The sequence below is a fragment of the Schistocerca americana genome, chromosome 7 (assembly GCF_021461395.2).
Source record: "Schistocerca americana isolate TAMUIC-IGC-003095 chromosome 7, iqSchAmer2.1, whole genome shotgun sequence".
Classification (NCBI taxonomy): domain Eukaryota; kingdom Metazoa; phylum Arthropoda; class Insecta; order Orthoptera; family Acrididae; genus Schistocerca; species Schistocerca americana.
The window spans coordinates 358,602,052-358,627,355 of NC_060125.1; the positions used below are offsets into that span (position 1 = coordinate 358,602,052).

Below are 25,304 nucleotides of genomic sequence, written 5' to 3' on the forward strand. Positions count from 1 at the left end.
GTGTTGCCCTTAGCGTAAGTTGGTTTAAGTTAGATTTAATAGTGTGTAAGCCTAGGGACCGATGACCTCATCAGTTTGGTCCCGTAGGATCTTACCACAATTTTTTCCCACGTTCGAAGTCACTGACCTCTCCTGACTGACCCATTCTGCTGTTACTGCTTCCGTTTATACTGGCAAGTCCACCTCTCGTGACATCTGTTGGTCAATTCAGCGTTACATGAGAGGCCTTCCAGATTCTTTCGATAAGATAGTATATTTTCGCCTCTGTCAATTGACCGGTTTGCTCTCTGTTGCAGATGCCATACCACTGGGAACGTACGGGAGTGCGCGTCATGGCCCTATGCCCTGGCGTTACGGAGACGCCGTTGGTGGCTGGGGCAGGAGGCCCTCAGATGTCCTCCATGGGGCAACTGGCCGCGCAGGAGCTCGCAGAGCTGCCACAGCAGAAGTGAGTGCCGCTGTCTGCTCCTACATAAACTCGCTCACAACTACACTGAAGCACCAAAGAAACTGATATAGGCAAGCGTATTCAAATAGAGAGATATGTATACAGGCAGGAAGCTTACGTACGTGTCACCTGTCAGAGTCGTATCACACCATTACAACGACTCCACCAGCTTTAACAGTCCCCAGCTGACATGCAGGGTCTATGGATTTATGAGGTTGTCTCCTTAGCCATACACGTTCATCCGCTCGATACAATTTGAAACGAGACTCGTCCGACCAGGCAACATGTTTCCAGTCATCAACAGTCTACTGTCGGTGTTGACGGGCTCAAACAAGCGTGAAACTATATGTCGTGCTCCGGTGCCTGTATAAGACAACAGTTGTTAGATCGGTTACTGTCGCTACAATGGCAGGTTATCAAGATGTAAGTGAGCTTGAACGTGGTGTTATAGTCGGCACACGAGCAATGGGACACAGCATCTCCGAGGTAGTGATGAAGTGGGGATTTTCCCGTATGACCATTTCGCGTGTGTACCGTGAATATCAAGAATTATGTAAAACATCAAATCTCCGACATCGGTGTGGTCTGAAAGAAGATCCTGCAAGAACGGGACCAACCATGGCTGAAGACACTCGTTCAGCGTGACAGAAGTGCAACCCTACCGCATATTGCTGCAAATTTCAATGCTGTACCATCAACAAATGTCAGCGTGCGAATGGGCTTTCGGAACCGAAGGTCCACTCGTGTACCCTTGATGACTGCACGACACATAGTTTCACGCTTGCCTAGGCCCGTCAACCCCTAAATTGGACTGTTTATGACTGGAATCATGTTGCCTGGTCGGGCGAGTCTCGTTTCAAATTGTATCGAGCGACTGAATGAGTATCGAGACAACCTCACGACCACATAGACCCCGCATGTCAGCAGGGAATTTTTCAAGCTGGTGGAGGCTCTGTAATGGTGTGGGGCGCGTGCAGTTGGTTTGATATGGGCCCCCTGATATGTCTAGATACGACTCTTACAGGTGACACGTTCGTAAGCATCCTGTCTGATGACCTGGTTCCATTCATGTCCGAACTTGCGCAATTCCATCATGACAATGTGACACCCCACACATCCAGAATTGCTACAGAGTGGCTCCAGGAACACTCTTCTCAGTAAACACTTCAGCTGTCCACCAAACTCGCCAGAGATGAACATTATTGAGCGTACCTGGGATACTGTTCAACGTGCTATTCAGAAGAGATCTCCACCCCCTCGTACTCTTATGAATTGTGGACAGCCCTGCAGGATTCATTATGTCATTTCTCTCAAGTACTACTTTAGACATTAGTCGAATCCATGCCACATCGTGTTGCGGCACTTCTGCGCGTGCTCGCGGGGGCCCTACAGAATATTAGGCAGGTTTATCAGTTTCTTTGGATCTTCTGTGTATACACTGAGGTGACGAAAGTCACGGGATACCTGTTAATATCGTGTCGTACCTTCTTTGCCCGGAGTAGTGCAGCAACTCGAGATGGTATGAATTCAACAAGTTTTTTGGAAGCCCCCAGCAGACATACTGATCCACGGAAAATATTGTTGGTGCAGGATTTTGCGCACGAGATGACTTCTCTATTTCTTGATTAAGTCCCATAAAAGTTCGATGGGACGCATGTCGGGTGATCTGATGACAAAATCATTCGCTCGAATTGCCCAGAATTTTTTTCTAACCAGTCACGAACAATTGTGATCCAGTGACGTGAATCATTGTCATCCTTAAAAATGCCGTCGTTGTTTGGGAACGTGAAATCAATGAATGGCTGCAAATGATCTCCTAGTAGCCGAACATAACCATTTCCAGTCAACAATCGGTTCAGTTGGACCTGGGGACCCAGTCCACTCCACGTAAACACAGCCCCTACCAACAGCTTGCACACTGCCTTGTTGACGACTTGGGTCCATGGCTTCGAGAGATCTCTGCCACATTCCAACCCTACCATCAGGTCTTACCAGCTGAAATCGGGACTCATCCGACCAGGCCACGGTTTTCCAGTCGTCTAGGGTCCAACCATATGGTTACGAGCACAAGAGAGGCGCTGCACGCGATGTCCTGCTGTTAGGAAAGCCACTCGCATCTGTCGTCTGCTGCCACAGCCCACATTGATTTCTGCTGTTGTCTGTTAGCACTGACAACTGTACGCAAACACCGCTGCTCTTGGTCGTTAATTGAAGGCAGTCTGTCACTGCAGTGTCTTTGGTGAGAGGTAATGCTCGAATTTTGGTATCCTCAGCACACTGTTGACACTGTGGGTTTCGAAATCTTGAATTCCTTAACGATTTTCGAAATGGGAAGCTCCATGCTTCTAGCTCCGACAACCATTCCGCGTTCAAAGTATCTTAATTCCCCCTCATGCGGCCATAATCACGTCGTAAATCTTATATGAATCAGCTGAGTACAGCTCCGGAAGTTCACTGTCCTAATGTACGCGACACTACCGCCATCTGCATATGTGCATATCGCTGTCCGATGACTTTCACACCTAGGTGAATTTACACTTTCTTTTTCTTTTTCTTTTTTTTTTTTCAAGAGAAAATTCATAATTACTACAAACAAAAAGTAAGGTAATTCAATAAATTTCACGCTCAGTTTTCGCATGAATAGTTTCTTTCGTCCCACTAATGGCTGCGGTCTGTTTGGGGCCACACACTGCATATCCTGGGCACTTGACCTCAACCTCAATGTTGGAAACCTTTTCCGGAAACGAGCAGTTTACCTCTTTCCAGCCATTATGGTCTCCTAATTCAACATTGGTTAGCACACTGGACTCGCATTCGCGAGGACGACGATTCAAACCCGCGTCCGGTCAACCTGATTTAGGTTTTCTGTGATTTCCCTAAATCGTTTCAGGCAAATGCCGGGATGGTTCCTGTGAAAAGGCATGGCCGATTTCCTTCCCCGTCCTTCCCTAATCCGAGAGCGTGCTCCGTCTGTAATGACCTCGGTGTCGACGAGACGTTAAACACTGATCTGCTCCTCCTCCTCCTGTTCCTAATTCAAACCATGAGGAAGATCATTCCTGTAGTCCAGTTGACATGCTCGGCATCGCAGGTCCTTAGCCGTCATCTCGAAAAATCTTCTGTGCAACTGCAGAGGTGATTTCTTGTTTTGAGATAAAAACGTAATACAACCCTCTAGAAACCTTTTTATTGTCGGTAGCACTTAGATCTTTCTTCAGAACTCTTCTCTTCAGTGTATTTCATTAGACTCGAAAGGTGCTTGCAGAAATTTTCAAAACCGTGCCGTCTTTCACTGCCTGTATTGCTCTCTCCATGTCACATGGGTCTCATGATTGACTTTCACCTGTGTGCAAATGTTTGTACATTACTACTGTACAGAAACAATTAACTATTTTGTTATTTAACATTTATTATTGAGTAATTATGATGTTTATTACTGATTGTTATTATTACTATTATCAATCTTTTTATTTATTGTTTTATTTATTACGATTCATCGTTTATGATTGTTACAGTTGTTAATTCTTCACATACCTCACAGCAGAAACGTAAGAAACAAATTTTAGTTGACGGCAGATTATCGGCCACAGCGACAGGTATTTTGGTCTATGGTCACTGGCATATCTAGACACCATTCCAAAAAAGTAGTTGGTAGTTGGCAACGGCCTCCGATGAAGTAATTGTTGGCTCGGAAATTTGTCGTTCAGTAACCAGTCTTTCAACACCTAACTTGTAATGTAAACTGGTAATAATTACGTGAAGTGAGAAGTTAGGTACTGCACATCGAAAGGTCTCAAAACCACACAAACCGTGACTGCAAGATAACTCGGTATCCCCCCTTGTTCATGTAATGTATAACACGGATTTTGAAAGGCTCCGGTATTGACACTGTACTATTGTAGCACTGTATGGACTCAAATTCAGCCACTATGCCCGTCGTTCTCCTTCAATGGTTTCTCAGAGAAATAATAACCAAAGAAACGACCTACGGTTACTCCGAGCAGGACATTGCAAGAGACGCTCACAGGCAGTTCATCTGTGTCTATCATAAGATTTTTTTTCTTTATGACATTGTTTCAACAAAATGATGATTCTTACTGTCAAAAATACCTCGTCCTGCTGTCATAGGCGAATTGGCAGTAATTGATTTGGCATTGTCCTAATTGGAATAACCCTAGCGATATTGCTCAGAAAAATGATAAAAAACATTGCAGTACATTGTTCACGAACGTTATCAGTATGCACGCAGCAGCATGCGCTACTAGGTTCCAGAACGTCGCGCAGAGAAACGGGATTATCCCAGGGTTCGTATCTCGGCTTCTATTCGTATTAGAGAGATAGGGTTAAGAATTTTGGATAGCCATTAGGCTATCTGTATACACAACAGAAGGATCGTCTTAGTGTCACTATCCTGCAGTACACGTTAAAAGCATGAGTGTTACACACTTCCTCCAGCTTGGGCAAATGGAGCAAATCGTTTGGTTCTTTTTACATTTGATGTAGTCTACGACGGGCCTTAATGGGCTTATCAAGGCACCTTTAGTTTTTGGCCGGTTCCTTAGAAACCCCAAAAAAAGGTTTTCTTTTGCCATTTTCCGTATTAAAATCGAGCCACGGATTGCACGGTGGCTATGCTCAGAAAATGGTTGAAATTTTTACGATACATTTCTAGGATCACGATGTCGAAGGACCTGGGAACTTTGCATGATATCTTCATTCGTTTCTGAGATACAGAGGTTCAAAGTTACCCAACTTGTACACGTAAAAGCCGATGTGAGGGGAAAACGTAGTTTATAAGCTGAATAATACGCATAAATATGCTGTAAAGCGTCTCCGTTGTCATGAAAGGGGTTCTGGGAAACATGCAAAATTTTAGTGCACGTTAATTCCGTTCTGAGGTGTAAAATTAATTTTGCCTCATTTCAATTTCACATAATTAAACTACCAAAATTGTACTAACCTGTAAGGATTTTTTCACATGAGTGATACCCTGCTGTGGCAGGGAAAATAAGGCACGAGCGGAATAATGTTCCTAACGGAGCACAAGAAAAGCGAATATCCTGCTGTTTAAAAGATTCTGACTCAAAATTGGGGTACCAGCTACCTAATTCTACTTTCCTCAGCGCCTTTAAAAATTTCCATAAAAAGTTTGGCATGCGAACGTATTCGTACTTCTTTAGGTTGAGAGGGAAGGAGACAGTGGCTGTGGGACGGGAATAGAGAGAAGGAGAAGGTGGAACTGAATGAGAGCCAGTGATAATGAAAGAGTGATTGTATGGCAATGACAACGAGGAAGAGAGAGATAGTGACCGTGAGAACAGACAGCAGCAGTAGGATAGGAGGAATGAGATATTAGAAGTGAGAGAGAGAGCAAGAGGGAGGCATTGACAGTGAGCGGAACAGGACGAAGTGGGTGTGAGCGACTTTCCGGTAGGGGAGCCTGTGGGAATGAGAGATGAGCTGCATGTTAAACAGAGCGCGAATATGTTTGCATGCCAATAGTACTGCGAAAATTTTTGAAGTTGCAGAGGATGGTAGAATGAGGCAGTTGGTATCCCACTTTTCAGTCAGTGTTTTTAAAAGGAGCACATTTGCCTCTTTTGTGCTCCAATTGTAGCATTTTTCCGCTTGAAGAAGTTATTGTTTAGGGGAAAAGGTATCTGTAGTACTCGAGTTGCACTAAATACATGCCAAACTCCTAGTTTTACATCATACACAGACTCCTAATGGAAGCGATGCATATTTTTAGAAATCCAACGTCAGCTGTACTGCACGATCGCATATCCCGTTAATACTTCTCCACAGTATGAATGAGCATTTCAGAATTAACCTCTTACCAGATTATAAAAGCCAGATTAAACTGAGGGAGAGTGTGGCACCTACACGATGGTTTACCTGGAGCACGTGAAATTTTTTGGTTGGTACTTCAGTCTGGTGACTGATTTTAGAATGAGAAGAATTAGTGGTCACTTGAGACCGTATAAGCAGTTTCCGCCATTTTCTATTGTCTTTGTTGTTGTTAAACACGAAGTTCTGTTTAGCACAGAATTTACAAATACGTATTTCGCTTTCAGAAAATAGAAGTACTGTATAATATATCAAAGCAATTTGGAATTTATTGTTAATCGTTCAGTTTGAGTAAAATTTAGAACTATTTATATAACGTGTGGACAGTTAAGCCATACTTCATCGGTCGTGCACCATCGTGTACCTTGATACAGAAGAAGGTCTTTACCATGGAACATGTGATACTTGCAGATGAACTGGGTTTCTTTAACGCCTTAACAATTTTACCAGTCTTGTAAATGGAAATTTGTGTTACTCTTCAGTAACTTCATTTCAAAATGTTTTAAGCCTGTAACTACTTTTTGATGATACTTCTGTTTAATTAGATTACTCTGCTTCATCATTGGTGTGTAGTAGAGTAATAACGTAACAGATTCACCATTAAACACAGTACTGACAACATTTTTTTCAGTTACAACACTTTTATATCAATGGAATATTTGTTCCTGGGTACAAGACCAAGTTCAACCTAGGAACATGTTTTGACTTTCGGAGAAACCTTAATTTTCCGAAGTAATTTCAGAAAAAGACTGCAGCACATAAAAAGCGAATGCCATCATTTAAAAAGTGGAATAATAAAATGTATTAAACTAGCTAGGGAGCTAAAGTCTGGAAAGTGTACAAAAGTACTAACACTCTCCCCTACTTAAGTCGAGCAATAATATCAAAATTGGACAGTCGAAGAGCAGCATTACTCTGTAATGTTTTAACTGGCGCACAGCTGTGTGAGCAGATGCCGACAAACGAGTCTGGAGAGCGGAACTGCGCAACGAATTTCTTGGAATAATTTCCAAGGCCGCTCCGTCCTCGTCTAGTTTTCCTGCTAAGACTGATAGACAACTTGCCACAGTGTCCCAGGGACTGGCCGGGGTGCCTAACGTGTACAGACTATGACGTTGCCTTTCTACCAAAGATTCCCATTAAAGTTCCCCCAGCATCTCCGTTATATTTTCTTGTGGACTATACTGTCTTGTTACGATCCCAGTAGTGCACGGTCCTTTTCGTTCCATGTCTGTTGCCGTGTCTACTTGATGAAGACTCCACTATGTCTAATCTTGTGAAGTGAAACAGGAGTAAAGAGAACTCCTATTCCTTATAGCTCGTGTATCTGTGTTGTTGTCCCGAACAATGCAAGTGGTGTAACTACGAAAACGCTATCTGATAAAATGAGTCGCTTAATTTTAAACACTATAACTGAATTTTAACTAACTTCGCCAAAATTATTAGCAAACGTAACTATACCTTAAATAAGCTGTTCTGTGAAATTCAATTGCGCCGTACAGTGAAGTGCTACAACGCATGACGTCACCATACATGACTTGCAAATGCAACACAATAGCTAACACAATACAAAAATGTTTCATAAAATTGCTAATCAAATTTTTAAAAAATAAATAAATAAGTCGCCAAAATGTTCCTTTAACAGTAATCTGAGCCGGTCGCTGTGGCCGAGCGGTTCTAGGCGCTTCAGTCCAGCACCGCGCTGCTGCTACGTTCGCAGGTCCGAATCCTGCCTCCGGCATGGATGTGTGTGATGTTCTTAGGTTAGTTAGATTTAAGTAGTTCTAAGTCTAGGGGACTGATGACCTCAGATGTTAAGTTCCATAGTGCTCAGAGCCATTTGAACCATTTTCTAAGTCTAGGGGACTGATGACCTCATATGTTAAGTCCCATAGTGCTTAGACCCATTTGAACCATTTGAACAATAATCTGTGAATTTACACGCGCAATCCTACTAAACAAAGCTCTAAACACAGAATAACACACACACAAATGTAACACTACTCTGTGAAATGTAATTTCTGTCCATAAAATGAAATCTGAACTGATCCTTACCTAAACTGAACCTGATAATTTCGAAAAGCAGTACTTACCTCTCAGGATCTCACTGTTTCATGACTGAAATATAGGTGGACATAATAAATTTCATATGTTGTAAATAGTCTTCACGGGTTTGCCGCCGGATCACGTTGTGCAAATTCCACAATATTTCCTCGGAGCAACTGTCCGACATCATCAGGTGGTTCAATCTTGCTGCTGGCTAGGTACGACTGAGGCGTATGACTCTGTCGCATCGTACTGCATCGACAGCAACAATTTGATCAGCAGTTGACTAGTGACACAACAAACTGTTACAAATTGATTACTACAAGGATAACTCCGAGCCAGAGCTCTGTAGCGTACATTCCACCGACCCGAACCACCGCCATTTTGGACTTCAGTGGTGTCAAGTGGGAGCTCATTGGAGAGCGGGGTGGAGGTCTGTTGTGTTTTCTGACGAAATCTGGTTCCGCGTCGGTGCCAGTGATGTCCATGAGATGGTTAGAAGCAGGCCAGTTGAGGATCTGTAATCAACCTATCTGCTTGCTAGACACACTGGACCTACACTTAGAGTTATGGTGTAGGGTGCGATTTCGTATGACAACAGGAGCAGTCTCGTGGTTATCCCTCACACCCTGATTGCAAATCTATACGTCAATCTGGTGATTCGACCTGTCGTGCTACTATTCATGAACATCATTGTAGGGGGTGATTTCCAACAGGATAACGCTCGCCCGCATATCGCAGTTATAACCTAACATGCTCTACAGAGTGTCGACATGTTGGCTTGGTCTCGTCGATCACCACATCTGTCTCTAGTCGAGCACACATGGAACATCACCGGACAACTTCACCACCATCCACAAACGGCATTAACCGTCCCTGTACTGCCCGACCAAGTGCAACACGCATGGAACTCCATCCTACAAACAGTTATCTCTAACCTGTACAACCCAACACATGCACGTTTGCATGCTTCCATTCACCGGTTATTAATGTACCAGTATTTCACGTTTACAATCGCTTATTTCGTGCCTACACGCAATGTTAATCACTTAAATATGTCACCTATACAAATGTATTACCGAAATTTCATTGCTCTACGTTAATTATTTGTAGATGATGGGATGTTTTTTGGCAAGCGTAGACTAAAAATATTCGCTGCCGCTTCCTGGCGAGGTTAGGCGTCCTTTTGTACCGGTTATGCCGCTGAACGGCGGCGGGGCATAGGCACTATGTGGCGTTCGTGTGCAGTGTGTGTTGCCTATCAGACAGTCATCTGCACCACGCGAAAGGCGGTAGGCTGTGCCAAATTCAAGTTCCTGTTTGGCTTCCAAAATATCTTTCTCGGCTTAGAGACACTTATTCTTATCGTTGCCTGTCTGAAAATCAGTCAATCAATTTATTGGATTAGGTAATAGCAGCACTCATGGTAAGTAGACGCCGCTAATTCACTGAAATCTCGTCGCTGGGAAGTTAGCGAACGTTTAGTCTGTAATAAAAGTTGTCCCCCTGAAGTGATGTATCACCCAAGATGTTTATCGCAAGGAGTATGTAACACCCTGTAGAACATTCTCAACTGAAAAAAAAACAAAAACTGCGTGTGTACGGAGGTCTTACCATCTCTGGCTACAGTTTATATGCGTTAAAGTGTAACATTGACCTGTATTTTTAGTGTCAGACGGACTTAGTGGGTTAGCGAGCGTGACGACTGCACGTCAGGGATAAGGGCCTGCTTACAGTTTATAGTTGAGTAAAATATTTTGTAGATGTTTCATAAAGAACATTTGATTTTTACTGGATGTTTATTTTAACCTGGAACAAATAAATATCTTGAAAAATACGCATCGTATGGACCAAAAATGTTCCAGATGAAAAGTTAATATTTTCAAAGGGGACATCGATCTGTGCTAAAACTTGCCACCCCATCCCCCCACTTCCATCTTGGGAGGGGGGGGGGCAACTTTTATTTTCAAACGGGAACCCCCCTTTCTAACTGAACATTCGGAATCTACTCCAAGAAATACCCATGAAACGCCCCCTTAGAAAAATTATAAATGACTGTGCTTAAACTGACACACAATATTTTTAGCGCAACGCAATCTGACTTTCAAAAATCCCTACAAAAGAATGGCCCTGACTAACAATAATCTACACCTTTCATGAATCACTTACCTCACAAAAATCTCCGTTACTCATACTACTGCAATACAGCGAGCGCCACTACTGCCAGCTAAATAAAAGACTCTAACTACTGAATGCAGTAACTACTGATAGGCATAGTTAGCAAATGAAAGATTTTGATAGAGAACAAACCATGTATTTACCTTAATAGTGTTCAAAAGTCATTATATATATATATATATATATATATATATATATATATATATATATATATATGTATATATATATATATATATATATCAGTTCATGACATCCAGTCTTACAAATTTACTCCCTCTGATGGACACACGTCCAGATCATCCGCTCTCAAAACTCCTCCATCTCTCTCCCCACATCCACCACTGCTGGCGGCTCACCTCTCACTGCTCAACGCTACACGCTCTTCACATCCAGCTGCCCAACACTACAATAGCAAACAACAATGCAAACCAGCCACAGACTGCACGCAGCACAGCCAGTGATTTTCATACAGAGCGCTACGTGGCGTTACCAATAAAAAAACCTAAACAGCCTACTTACATAACCCCCATGCTCCCCATAAAAAAATTTTACAAATTGTTTTGGGCAGTGGCTAATGCAAATTTGAAAAAATTTTTCATAATTACAATAACAAAGATATCAAATGCACACACTTATTGATACACTATTGGTGAAAAGCAAAGATTTTCTCACAGTCCATAAAGACAGTCCTGATCATTCATCACAGTGCAGTGTTTTTCTCAAACTCTGAGCAGTAATAGAAAATGCACACGGAAGTAGTGGATTTCCATGCAGTCTTGAAGAAGTAGTGTTGTCCTTCCAACGGAAAGACAGTGCTGACTCTTGACATGCAGACAGGTAATGGGCCACAACAGAGCAAACCCACAGCAGAGTCAGTCGAAGTTTTGAAGAGTATTGGTAGGTAGGTCATCACAGAGTAGACCCACTGTAGTCCTGGTAGAGATTATGATATTGGTGGGTCACCAGAGATGCAGACCCACTGCAGTTCTTGTAGAAATAATGGTATTGGTGGATCATCAAAGGTGCAGACCCACTTCAGTCCTCGTAGAGACGGCCAGCAGCCATCTGTTGCGACTGTGCAGGTGCACAATCACTATCGAAGAGCCTTGTACTATATAGCATATCCATAAACCACCTCTTGTGCACTCACAAAATTTTTAGTATGTCCATAGAAGTCTTGCAGGCAATATAGCAAGTCCATAAACCACCACTTCAGCACTCACAAACTTTTTTATGTGTCGTTAGAATCAGCAATTTTGTTAACCAGTCCCTTGCTGAATTATCAACACATGTGCAAGCACTAACAGTCCCTTTTTTCATATATTGTGCATATACTATGACCAACAGAAACATGTGCAGTGAGGGATGTAACTTAATTTGATGAACTGCTGTCAATTACGATTTTATAACATGAGAATACAATTACAAAGGTACAGAAAACATCATTAAAAACATAGTAATACAGATAACATTTGTAGTAATACAGGCTTTACAAAAGAATAGAAATAAACATGTACATCAGTGTTACAGGGATTATGACATAAATAAATAAAATAATGAGAATAGTTTTCGAAACATTAATTTCACACACGAGCACTGAAACAGAACAGAATAAATAATGTCTAAACATCTTTACAAAGTAAATAACACATTATTAGAAAAATTCTATAACATAACTCTTATCAGATAAACACATAAAGACACAAGGGTACACAAACACATAGCGGAATAACACAAAACGAAAGGACAGGTTTGTTTTCAGTGTAACATTTGGTACTGCAGTCCAACCCAAAACTTCATCCCATAGATCTTTCCTCTTATTTCAACATTTGTTTCCACCAAAAAAATCCTATCCAAGCATGCTTTCTGTATTTATATGTTCACTTATTTCTTACCTCATTATTTATTTTCCATTATCTTACCTCATCATTTATTTCCATGAAAATCCTACCTAATCCTGTCGTCCCCAAACCCTACTTTTTTGTTCATATCCTCTTTCAAAATACTTTTTTGGCCAAACCATTTACTTATAGCTTCTCAATGCATTTCTTCCAATTCATCACAACTCGTTCTCGTATATAGCCTACCCCATCTTAAGCTAACTTAAATCTACTGAGGCAATGTAGCAGCACAAAACAATTAACACAAACAGCAATGACAAAAAATTGGAAATTGGCAAAGTAGGCAGCAGTATATCTAAATTAGCAAAGCAAATGCAACATTACAACTAATATGAGCCAATGTGCAGCAACAAGAAAAATAAATCAGTAGAAAAACTGGCTTAACAGAGTAATACAAAGTGACATTCAGTAGCACTATGCCTGGCAAACAGCAGCAGCAAATGCAATAACTTATACCTAAATATGACATAGCTCAAGCAGAAAAAATATTACAATAAAGATAGGAAATATCTAATACCTATGTCACATCTTAACACTAGAGTGATGCATCACCTTGACTTACTCTACGAAATAAATTACACAGTCATTACAAAATTATGTATGCAGTTCCTGTGAAGGGAAATGTCTTTTTGTGCTCCCTCATTTTTTTGGAAGTAGATCATAAAATTATTATTTACTGGATCTGTAGATAGAAAATATTTACATTAGCACATCTATTAAATTTTATTTTAACCAATGCTGCAGTGCAGCTAGAAACTAGATGTTAAACAAAATGAGCAAATAAACGTCATTCACTAGCCATATGGCATTTTATAAGTCAGTAGAAATTCTCTCAACACTCGTAGAAAGACACTTGTCATAATCAGGTGTGCAGATGTAAGAATATTTCCCATAAATTCATAAGCATTTCACTAAGTAGCACAAAGTACGTGCTTCACATTATAATCATACGTTTCCAAGAAATAGCGTGTCATATTTGCGATGGTTTCTGGAAAGGAATGTCAATAGCGAGGCTAATGGCCTCCTTTTTCTCCACCTAATGGCTTTTTCTTCAGTAGATGGTTTAGCTTTTTGACAAAGTTTACAAATAGACAAGACTCTTCGAATTCTCTTTTCCATATTGTTAAAATAACAAGTCGTCCGAAGAATATGACAACATTTTCATGGGCAAAAATGCGCGTAGCTGAAATGAATGTACCAAATGAGCTTATTAACAAAATCGTCAGGAATGCAAAGTACCCATACCTTGTCATCAATAGTGCAGCGTTTGAAGAGTATGTTGTTTCTAACCAGATAATAATGCCGAATCTGTGTGTGTGTCTTTTCATTCCATTTACTTTTTATGTCTTTCCAAATCGGATCTTTATCTTGTTCATGAGCAATGTCCTTTAAAGATGTGGTGATGAAGTTTTCGAAGGCGACTTTCTGAATGTAAAGAATACTGAAATTTTTCTCGATGTTGCCTTCTGTGTTACTTTTCTCAAGCCCAGCCGGTGCGCGTGACAGTGCGTCCGCAACAATGTTCTCCTTGCCGGGAATGTAGACTATTGTGAAGAGGAATTCTTGCAGAAACAATGCCCAACGTTTTAACCTGTCGTGATTTAATTTTGAAGACATAAGAAATTGTAATGCACGATGATCACTGTATACTTTTACGTGCTTACCAGAGAGAAAGAAACGGAATTTGTTAAATGCCCAAAAGATAGCTAAAGAAACGGAACAATTTTTTTCAGATTGTGTTAGCACTCGGCTAGCAAAAGCAATGGTTTTCTGAACAGTAGTGTCATTTTCTATGGTTTCTTGAAATAAATGGGCACCAAGACCAACTTTAGAAGAATCCGTGCTAAGGCAGAATTCTTGACAGATCTGGATGAGCTAGTAATACGTTAAGTAGAGCCTCTTTCAAAGAATTGAATTCCAGCTGTACTTGTTCGTCCCAGTTCCAAATAGTATTTTTTCTAGTGAGAGAACTAAGTTTTGGTGTAACTAGAATTTGCATATTCAGAAAACGACGGTAAAAATTTACGAGACCTAGAAAACTGCGGACTTGTTTTTTTGTGGATGGAACAGGAATGGCTCTGATTGCTTCTAACTTTTCAGGATCCGGCTGAATGCCTTCAGAAGAAATAATATGTCCCAAAAACTTCACCTTTGTCGTACCGAATTCAGACTTCTCCAAGTTAACTGTATTTCCAGATTCTGCAAAAATACGTAACACACTCTTGAGGATGCGATTATGTTGTTCCCATGAGGCTTCTGCTATCAGAATATCGTCCACATATAAGGTGATGTGACGTTTTAAGAACTCAGGTAATACGGAAGTTAGCCCACGAATGAATGCTGCCGAAAAAATGTTCAAACCAAAAGGAAGTTTCCGAAATTGATAACAAACGCCGAAACAAAGAAAAGCTGTGCATTTTCTACGTTCTGGATGAAGTTAGATCTGATAAAAGCTGGATCTGAGATCAACAGAAGACAACGCTTTTACACCATTAAAATTTTGAAGAATTTCTTCCATCGTTTGCGGCCTGTCTGTTTCAGGAATGATGATAGTATTGATTTGTCTCGAATCTAAGACAAGCCTGATCGATCCATTTTTCTTCTCAACAACATGTAATGGATTGTTGTATGAGCTTACTGCAGGCTCAATAATTCCCTCGTCAAGCATAGATTATATTTCTGTTCTAACACGGTCCCTATAATGTGCTGGAATTACGTATGGTCTAACAAAAAAATTTAGTATGCTCACGAACACGAAATTGGTATTGAAACCCCTTGATTGTTCCTGTTTTGTGAGTAAAGACTGTGGAATGTGCTTGTAAAATCTCAAAAAGGTCCTGCCTACCAGTGTCATTATAATTCTCATTTGTTTGAATTTTATTCTGAATTAACTCGTTATTATCAAATACGCCGTCGATATCATCCCTGTCAGTACTTTCAGACTGATTGTTAGTGTCAAGTTCCGTCGAAAATTCCGAACTGTTGTCTAACAGGAGGTAAAGTCGATTAATTTCCTCGTCATGGTTTGAGAGCCAATCTTCAAATTTCAAAGCTATTGGCTTACCTTCTTTCTCTAAACTTATTTCAGCATCGTGAAAGTTTAAGATTGCTTTGTATTCATTCAAAAAATCTACTCCCAATATAATTTCTGTTGACAACAATGGAACGATAAGGAAGTTCATAGAGAAACTGTGGCTTAGGCAAAAGAATTCTAAGTTGGTTTGTTGGCGTACATCTACTTTTTCCAACGATTGCACCTTGTAATTTAATCTTACGTAACGGAAGTGTGGGGCAATCGTTCGATTTGTTGTATTTGCTAAAGGCTGTTTCACTAATTACTGAAATGGGACTGCCAGAGTCAAGTACTGCCGTAAATTTTACGTCATTTACTGTAATGTGAATTACAGGATATGCAATGTTGTTATGTTTTACGTCGTGTTCCTGGAGTAAGAAGTCCCTAATGTCTTCCATTTTTACATAATTACTAGCCATGGCAGCTACGTCGTCAGTTTCATAAGTACGTTTTGTGGCTGCCAGCGGTGTGAGTCATTGTCTATTGTCTCTTTGTTGGCGAGCGTTGTTATTGGGATTTGGAGATCTAACTTCTACAAATTCACCTTGTCGAGAGGGCCCTGCCCTGTTTGAATCCTGCCAGTTCTGATGAAATTCAGGTCTGTCGTTTTGTCGATAGTTTACATAGTTTCTTTTTTGTTGGTCATGTGGTGGAGAATTTCTCCCGGAATCGTAACTGCATGATGGACTGTTGCATCTGAAGTTATTCTGTCTCCCTTGATAATAATTATTTTGGTTCCCATATTGTCTGTTTCTCTGATTGTCTCTGTGATAGTCATTACCACGGAGAGGTGATCTTTCCCTGTAATTATTACTACTCTGCCAACGGTTGTCATACAGGCGGTGTCTGTTTTGGTCACGATTTACATTGTAAGAATAGCCTTGTCGTGTCCAGTTATTATTTCTGTCATCGCGGAATTGTGATGGCTGTGACCTGTAATGATTGTTTTCCTGTTTTCGCATCCCGTGACTGTCTGTCTCAATTTCTAATTCTTGTAAGAGTCCCTGAAAAGCTTCAATGTCGTCTTTGCAACGTCCTGCCAAAATAATATGTCGTAAATGTTCAGTCAATTTGATTAAGCAAATGTGGATGAGTTCTGAAGGGCTGTATGGGTTTGACAGGTACTGATTCTTGTGTAACATGTCTTCAAAATATTTCACAAGACTGGAAAATTCAGAGTGTTCGAAATGTTTCATCATTATGATGCTATGTTTCACTCGGTCTTGTGTAGCTTGAGACCAATATACTGAGAGGAAGGCATGAAAAAATTCTCCTTCACTGTGACAATCGTGAATCACCGATCGCATTCCTACAGCTGGTTCATTCTCTAAGTAGCCACACATAAATTCTAATCTGTGCTCTAATGACCAGTTGGGAGGAAAACAATGAGAGAATTGATGAAGCCACGCTTGTGGATGAATGTCGTTGCTGGAATTCTTAAATGTTTTGAATTTACGTGTAGTAATAAACAGCTTATAGTCAAAGTCATCATGTCGGCGAGTCACATGTCGGTCATTGTTACGCCGTTACGGCGGTTCCATCTCAAAATTCGGTGTACCTTGCCAATTTCTTTCATAATTTCCGAAGTTCCCTGTGTTATTATTTTGTCGCTGTTCTGTATTTCTATGTCCCTCTTCCCATGTTGGAGCGCGAGTCTCCTCTGAAATATGTAATTCTCGTATTATTTGTGCCAACTGATCTTGTACTTCCCGGATTTCTCTTTTGTGTTGTGAATTAATTTGATTCTGATTTTGTTTGAATTTCCTAATTTGTTCGTATTCTTCTGTGTCATGGAAGGCTACGGGACTTGTGTCATTCAGATCATCATCTACCTTTGCAGATAAGTTAGTGAACTGATCCGAAAGTTCGGCTACTTTCTCCGATAGTGAACTTATTTCCTCAGTGTGTTTTTCTGAACCAAGTTTCAGAGTGTCCATTTGTGTTGAAATCGTATCTACTGTGTCCTTTAAGTTTTCCTGAGGTTTTGCAAGTTGTGTAACTGAATCGGTAGATGCAACTGAGTCAATTTTAGCTTGCAAGGTGTCGTGATTTTCATGAACAATAGTTTGCTGTGTTTTTACGTCATTACAGACTTTTTGACATTTAGATTCGATTTTAAGTAACTCAGCAGTTAAACCTTCACGTGTTTGTTCAAGCGTGGTGTCTAACTTTTGAAGCTGTTGCTGTGACTGTGTTTGATTTTGTTCCATTGCGTCCAACTTTTGAAGATTTTGTTTCATTGTGTCTAACTTTTGAAGATTTTGTTCCATTGTCTCTAACTTTTGAAGCTTTTGTCCCATTTGTTGCATTAATTGTAATAACGATGCACTGGTGTCTGAAACATGTTCCTCAGTGCTATTCGGCAGTGCCTTTGAACCGGCAATGTTCGCATTTTGAAACGCAGAAAATGTGTCTTGACTTATTTGAGAAAATGGCGAGTACGCAAAACCTGAATCTACAGTATTTGCAAGATTGTGTCCTGTCATTTCGGAATCCAAGGCGAGCTGTTGCCGACCGATCGATCGATAATGCTTCCCTGTTCACTATTTGTTTCACTGTCTACGCCATTATTTGCCGCCCGCTCCATTTCCCTATGCACAATTACCAAATTACTACTTTGATTGTCTGTTAATTCGTTACACAGTGGTGCTGATAAGCTACGCTCGTCGTCACTATTATTTCTCAGTTTACTTTGGAGCCTAGTGTTACGTTTTTCACACGCCATTATTGTCACAATATTTCACACGATAATACAGAAAAGCACAGTTTGAAGAGCAAAATAAGAAAACACATTAACATAGCACTGAAAATAATATCTAGTTAATTGCAAGCACAGCTGCGAAATACTTGGTGCAAATCTACATGCAAGCCACAACTGTTTTACTGTACAACAATGAAAAACTACAACTACAAAGTAAATACTCTCTATAATTATGCACCAGCAATAAACAATAGCTACACTAATTACACAAACTACAAGAAAAAATCAGGAGATTCCAGTGAGGTATCCTGGCAGGGTCGCCATATGAAATGTCCCCTTAGAAAAATTTTAAATGACTGTCTTAAACTGACACACAATATATTTAGCGCAACGCAATCTGACTTTCAAAAATCCCTACAAAAGAATGGCCCTGACTAACAATAACCTATACCTTTCATGAATCACTTACCTCACAAAAATCTTCATTACTCGAACTACTGCAACACAGCGAGTGCCACCACTGACAGCTAAATAAAAGAATCTAACTACTGAATGCACTAACTACTGATAGGCATAGTTAGCAAATGAAAGATTTTGATAGAGAACAAACAATGTATGTACCTTAATAGTGTTCAAAAGTCATATATATATATATATATATATATATATATATATATATATATATATATATATATATATATATATATATATATATAAGTTCATGGCATCCAGTCTTACAAATATACTCTCTCTGATGGACTCATGTCCAGATCATCCTCTCTCAAAACTCCGCCATCTCTCTCCCCACATCCACCACTGCTGGCGAGGAGACTCACCGAAATCAAGCACCCTGGTTGTGTGGGGACTCGTTGAAATCAACCTTCAAGTAAACAGAAAATTACATTGCGTTAAATGTAGCTTATTTGCCAACATTTCAATATCTAAACGTGAAAGTGTTATTAAATTTGCAAGTCACCTTCGGGTTTGATTCCGGTAAGTCCCCACACCATCAGGATGCTCGATTTCGGTGAGTCCCGTCGAATCTCACCATCAGGGTGACTGATTTCTGTGTGTTCTTCCGTCCAACCGCCGTAATCCTCGTGCCAATTACAGTGCCATCTTCCACATTTGGAAAAAAACTGTTTCAGATAAATCCTAGGTATTTCTTGTAATTAAATCCGAGTCTATAATAAAAAAAGGAGGCTTCCTATTTGCAAATAAAAAGTTGCTTTGCACGTGGGTTTGAAGGGGGGGGGGGGAGGGTTCGGGACCTTCAGTTTTAAAAACCAAACGCCATGTACACTGTGATGATTTCTAATCATAGGTTGGGTTTATGACGGTTCTCGGTACTCAAACTGACACTCATTACACAATGTGAAGGTGAGTCTGTATGTAACGGCAGTCCTCCATGTCCATTAAAAATTAAATCATAGATAGGAAAAAGGCGACAAAAACAACCCTCTAGCGTCTTTAGAACAGCAGTTGTCAGTGGAAGAATAACAGGCATGTGCGATTTAGTGATACCAGAGAGCTACCTGCCTAATTCAGGTGACACATTACCAGGCAATCCTCACTGCTTCCACCTGTTAAAACCTACGTGCCCATACCTGGTCTGCATTCGTTCTAACGGTGCCCTCCGACTAGTGTGGCATACCTACTCTTTGCGATACCAAAAACAACTCGTGGAGAAATATGTACACAATCAAATAAGTAACAGACGAATCTATTAAAAACACAATATAGGGTCGAATTCCTACTTCCTCCTATTAGGTCCGTGTACATTAGCAAAAATGTGACCACAAAGATATAAGTACCACGCACGCATCTCGAAGTCTGCACTGTGACCACTAATTCCTGGTAATAGTAATGTTCCATAAATTTGCTTATTTAGTGACTGGAATCTGAGATCAATCTTTGATACTCCTGCCACGCAGGACTTTATAACCGAAACGCGACGACATTTCTGAATCTGCCTAGCACTAAAACACGTAGTATTTTCCACTACAATAAAAACTGACACACACAAGCGCGACTGCAAAGTCATCTGCGATTATGTACTGAGAAAGTACACCAAGATAAGATAAGAGACATTGTCCTACCTACCAATATCAATGTGCGAGATGGGGTAATAGCGCAACATAACCTTTGTTCATCTGAGTTAACCACGTCCTAATTTTTATTTATTATATTCAAAAATATAACTTTGAAAGGTCAATTACAGTCACTTCGCACGCAACTGTCCTCATATCGACTTTGCGTACGTCAGAAGAAGTACCAAAAACATTATTGCATCACTGAGGTGTAAATGGACATCAGTTGTAGGTCTGTCGTTAGTCAACACTTATCGTGGTTTTTCTCGAACAAGGGACTCCGACCCCTAAGCATAACTTTTTAGCTGACAATACACCATTATGATATTATGACGCCGCATGTATTCCTCCCGTGTAAACTCACTCCGAGACTTCCTTTGAATAACTTTGTGCTCAATCTGTCTGCTGCGAAACTTATTTTTGTTGACAAACAGCTTTTGCCTCCCCCACTTTTCGGTGCCAGGGACGAGGTCTGACCATTTTCGCTGCAGGATGTCCCCGCACAAACGCTGCGTTTTGCTTTGAGCATCTCGCGTTACAGTGACCGAACCCGACTGTTGCGTACCTCTGTGAATCTTGACAAGCTACTCAATTAAAATTGGAATAACTCAGGATCCACTGGACGGATTTTGATGTGGTTTTCAACAATCAACTGCAGCTTCAACATAAACCATGTATAATATATGTATCTCCATAAATTATTAGCCTACTCTAGTCACTGTGTTACATACTTGTTCTTTCTGAATTGAGGGTGGTCAGGGAAGTAACATAGCACTTCCATGTCTCGTATAGACTAAGGCAAATATATATATATATATATATATATATATATATATATATATATATATATATATTTTTAATGTGCTGGTCACTGCTCCAACTGACAGTATGTCAGGATTATGTAATTAGCAATCTCTTCTTTTGTTATCACATTATATGTATTGCTGCTTTATGAGATGATCTAGACCATTGATGATCTCCTCACTATAGATCTATGAAACGAGAAGTATATCTGATCTAACCTCAAATACACTAATGGTTAAACTGGAATACAAATAATAATGAACGTAAAGTAATTAAGTTATCTGAATAACATTTGTCTAGGCTGCATATTTAAGTGATTAACATTACAAGATCACACGTTAATGTAAGTGCGAGAAAAGACATTGTAAATGTGGATTACTGGTATGTTAATAACCGTTCAAACTTCCAGAATATTTAATGCAAGCATTAAAATGTGCACGCATAGTGTTGTGTCGGTACCGGATGTCAGTTTGCGTGATGGAGTTCCATGCCTGTTGCACTTGGCCGGTCAAGTTATGCTGGTTTTGGATGACGCTGCAGTTGTCGTCCGATGATGTCACACATCTGTTCGACCGGAGACACATCCGGGGATTTAGCAGGCTAAGGCAACATGCTAACACACTGTAGCGTATGTTAGGCTACAACTGTGGTACGCAGGCGAGCGTTATCCTGTTGGAAATCATCCCATAGAATGCTGTTCGTAAATCGCAGCACAACAGGTGGAATACCTTATTGACGTACAAATTAGTGTTCAGGATGCCTGGGATAACCACGAGAGTGCTCCGGCTGACGTATGAAATAGCACCCCAGACCATAAAACTAGGTGTAGATTCAGTGTGTCCAGCATCCAGACAGATTGGTTGCACGCCCTCAACTGTCCTCTTGCTAATCTACACACGGCCATCACTGGCACCGAAGTAGAGCTTTCATCAGAAGTTACAACAATGAGCTCTCGCTTGATACCACCGAAACTGGGAATGGCGTTGGTTTAGGGCGTGTGAATTGCACGCTATGGGGCGTCTGACTCGGAGCTGTCCTTGAAGTAATCGACTTGTAACAGTTTTTTGCATCATTGTAGCGCCAACTGCTCCTCATATTTTTGCTGCTGATGCAGTAAAATGCGCAGAACACGATGGTCTTCGCTCTCAGTGGTGTCATGTGGCCGTCTGGAACCAGGCCTTCTTGCGATCGAACATTCTCGTGACGGTCGCTGCAAGCAATCACGTACAGTGGGTACCTTCCTACGAAGCCTTTATGCAGTATCGCTGCCCTACTACAAGACCTCGTTCAAACTGAGTGAGGTGTTGACAATGGCGTCTTTGACGCCTCAAAGGCTTTCTTGACTAACATCAATTCATCACGCCCAGTCTCAAAGGCAACTAACGCTCGCGAGCTTTACAACGTGTATTTAAAGCATATCTGATTTGTATTCTGATAGTGGCACTACAGATGTAGGAGCACTCCTACCAACTTTAGTTTATGTCGCAGAACTCCTTCTCGGTGTTGCGATTTATTTCCGTCAGTGTATAACGCTCGGAACTAAGCAGTGTTGTTTGTTGTCAGGTCAGACGCCGTGGCACGAGCGGCAGTGGAGGTGCTGCGGCGAGGAGAGAACGGCTCTCTGTGGGTGTCTGAGGGCGGGCAGCCGGCCTACCAGGTGGCCATCCCTGCCCGCGAGCAGATGCGGGTCTGACCGCAGCCGCCGTGCAGCGGCTCTCGTGCTCACGTGGCCACAGCGCGCCGACCGACGTTCCGCTTGCCTTAAACTATCCTTCCCGCTATCTCAAAGTCTGTCAGCTTAATTGATTCCTCAGTTATACAACGCTTCGTGTGAGTTTTCTTCCGTACCTGTTCTCTTCGTTACGTTCCTAGCCGTGTTACTAAATCATCTGGGACTACCTTGCATCTCGTGGAAGAAACGAATATAGGCAGGAATTTTGCTCAGAGATTGTTAAGCATTTGTCATACACAGAGTGTCCATAAGGTACCGCTGTAATTTCAAAACAAGCACAACTTGTAAAGTGTTAGATATAGAACATTGTGGTTTGCTGTAAACAGTTACCAGCTCTCAAAGTTTTTTTCTCACCGTTCCGCCAGAATTTCAGTGTGTGTCTCACTAGTCGCTCGTAGAACAACAAGGCAATATTCGAGTTCTGTTCATGTACACGTCAGCATTGCAGGCTCAACAGTTCTAAATGATTACTTCACTGCTTCGTGCTCGAACGATAGGCATGTCACTGACTAACGTTGTGTAAACGTGATCCTTGACAAAACCGCACAGAAAGTAGTCTAACGGCGTAGCACCAGGAGAGCGCGGTATGGCCTTTGACACTGCCTGTCTCTTTGAAGTTATTGAACCACCTAATTATGCATTTTTTTGTTTTGTTCCGGTAAAGCCTTCGCATACTGGCGTCGATAACTCCACGGTACCGTTGAAACAGATTTGGATTCTGCATATCAGATGGCACATTGCGTCTTCTCTTATTCTATCACCATTTCCGTGCGCTTCAAATCAAATCTGCAACACACGATGAAGGAAAAAAGAACACTGAAGTCTACCAAAAGTTTTGCAACAAACCAAGCTTTTCTGTCTCTAATAGTAGCCAAGTTATGATTTTTTGAAATGATCGTAGAACTTACTGGACATCCTAGTTCTTAATAGTAAGTCCCACTACAACGATCATATTGATATTAAAGTCTCTCATCATAGTGCATTCATTTTTAAGTCCACTGTATAAATAACGAACACGTAAGTACATCATTCAATACAAAAGGTAACTTAACTCATAACAAAACTTTTATCTTCGTCTGTACTGTTTTATATCCAAATGTATTTAGACGTAGATAACAAGCAAACACATCTATCAAGTTACTCCAAGTAATGCTGTAGTGTAATGCGAATATATATAAGATTTCCTATGTGTTTCAGATGCAAAATAAAGTTTCTGGGAAAGTTTGGCTAATACTCACTGTTTTCCTTAGAACCAATCTCTTGTGTATATTTTTTAAGTAAAAATGAAATTCAGTGTAGGTATAATAGATGACAGGTCGACAGTAAGACAGCTAAAGAGAGACGCGAAGATCGATGCTCTCATTTTCTGATTTTACCTAGGTGCACCAACTACTAAAAAGCGAAACAGTTCAAAAATGGTTCAAATGGCTCTGAGCACTATGCGACTTAACTTCTCAGGTCATCAGTCGCCTAGAACTTAGAACTAATTAAACCTAACTAACCTAAGGACATCACACACTTCCATGCCCGAGGCAGGATTCGAACCTGCGACCGTAGCGGTCGCTCGGCTCCAGACTGTAGCACCCAGAACCACACGGCCACTCCGGCCGGCGGCGAAACAGTAATGTATACAAAGATATACACTCAGCTCCACATTTATGATGATTTTCAACAATTGGAGAACGTATAAGTTCAATGAAGAAGTGATCGTTAATCTATGTATAATGTTACTTTCCAGACCACAGCACACTGTTACTAGGGAAAACAAATTCACCTCTGAATCATTTACGTCTCAAGTACGTCCAGCCAGCCGCAACACTTCATGGATATCTCATGAGGACAGCAAATTTCATTCAGTACACTGTTAGTATCAACACTTAACAGACCGAACCACTCGAAGAAATGTTGTTCCTGTTTTCATGGAATTAATAATGAAGTTTGTTGGTTAGTTATTCACAGGTTCTATAACATGTAATTGTAATATCTTGCTATAATATTAAACTATCAGTTTGCTTGCAAATGTAATACCATTTATCTATGAAACTTACGGCAACATGTGAATCGTGTACGTGGTAGGGTTTTTGCATTATACAGTACTTAAATAAGTTTTTTTTTAATTAGACTTAATTCGTTGCACACACACACACACACACACACACACACACACACACTTCAAACATCAGTATGCACTGTAACCTCCCAACAGTTTAATTCCGTAATCTCGCAATAAAAATCTGACAAACCTCCCAATGAAAAGGTGACTCATATATAACCTTTCAATAATTAACTGATTGTGAATCTAAAGTGGTAAATACAGACGTCATCAATGTTGCGTCATGGTCCTGAAAAGTCATTCTGAATAAACTGAATATTCTTACCTCAATCACGTCGGCGGATAACGCGTATATATCTGCTCCTATAAGAAATTTTTCTGGTACAGCCTAGTTCAATGCTGGCCACTAGATTTTGTTACGTATGAAAAAC

General features: G+C 40.8%; 1 protein-coding gene across 1 annotated transcript in view; it reads left to right on the top strand.

Annotated features, from left to right (window-relative positions):
* Positions 1-24,053, top strand: part of LOC124622034 (15-hydroxyprostaglandin dehydrogenase [NAD(+)]-like) — a 112,196-nt gene extending 88,143 nt beyond the window's left edge. The window contains exons 5-6 of the mRNA XM_047147592.1: positions 297-448; positions 22,652-24,053. Of these exons, the coding sequence (XP_047003548.1) occupies positions 297-448; positions 22,652-22,781 (282 nt within the window). The 3' untranslated portion in view covers positions 22,782-24,053. The remainder of the gene's footprint in view (positions 1-296; positions 449-22,651) is intronic.
* Positions 24,054-25,304: the final 1,251 nt, after the last annotated feature.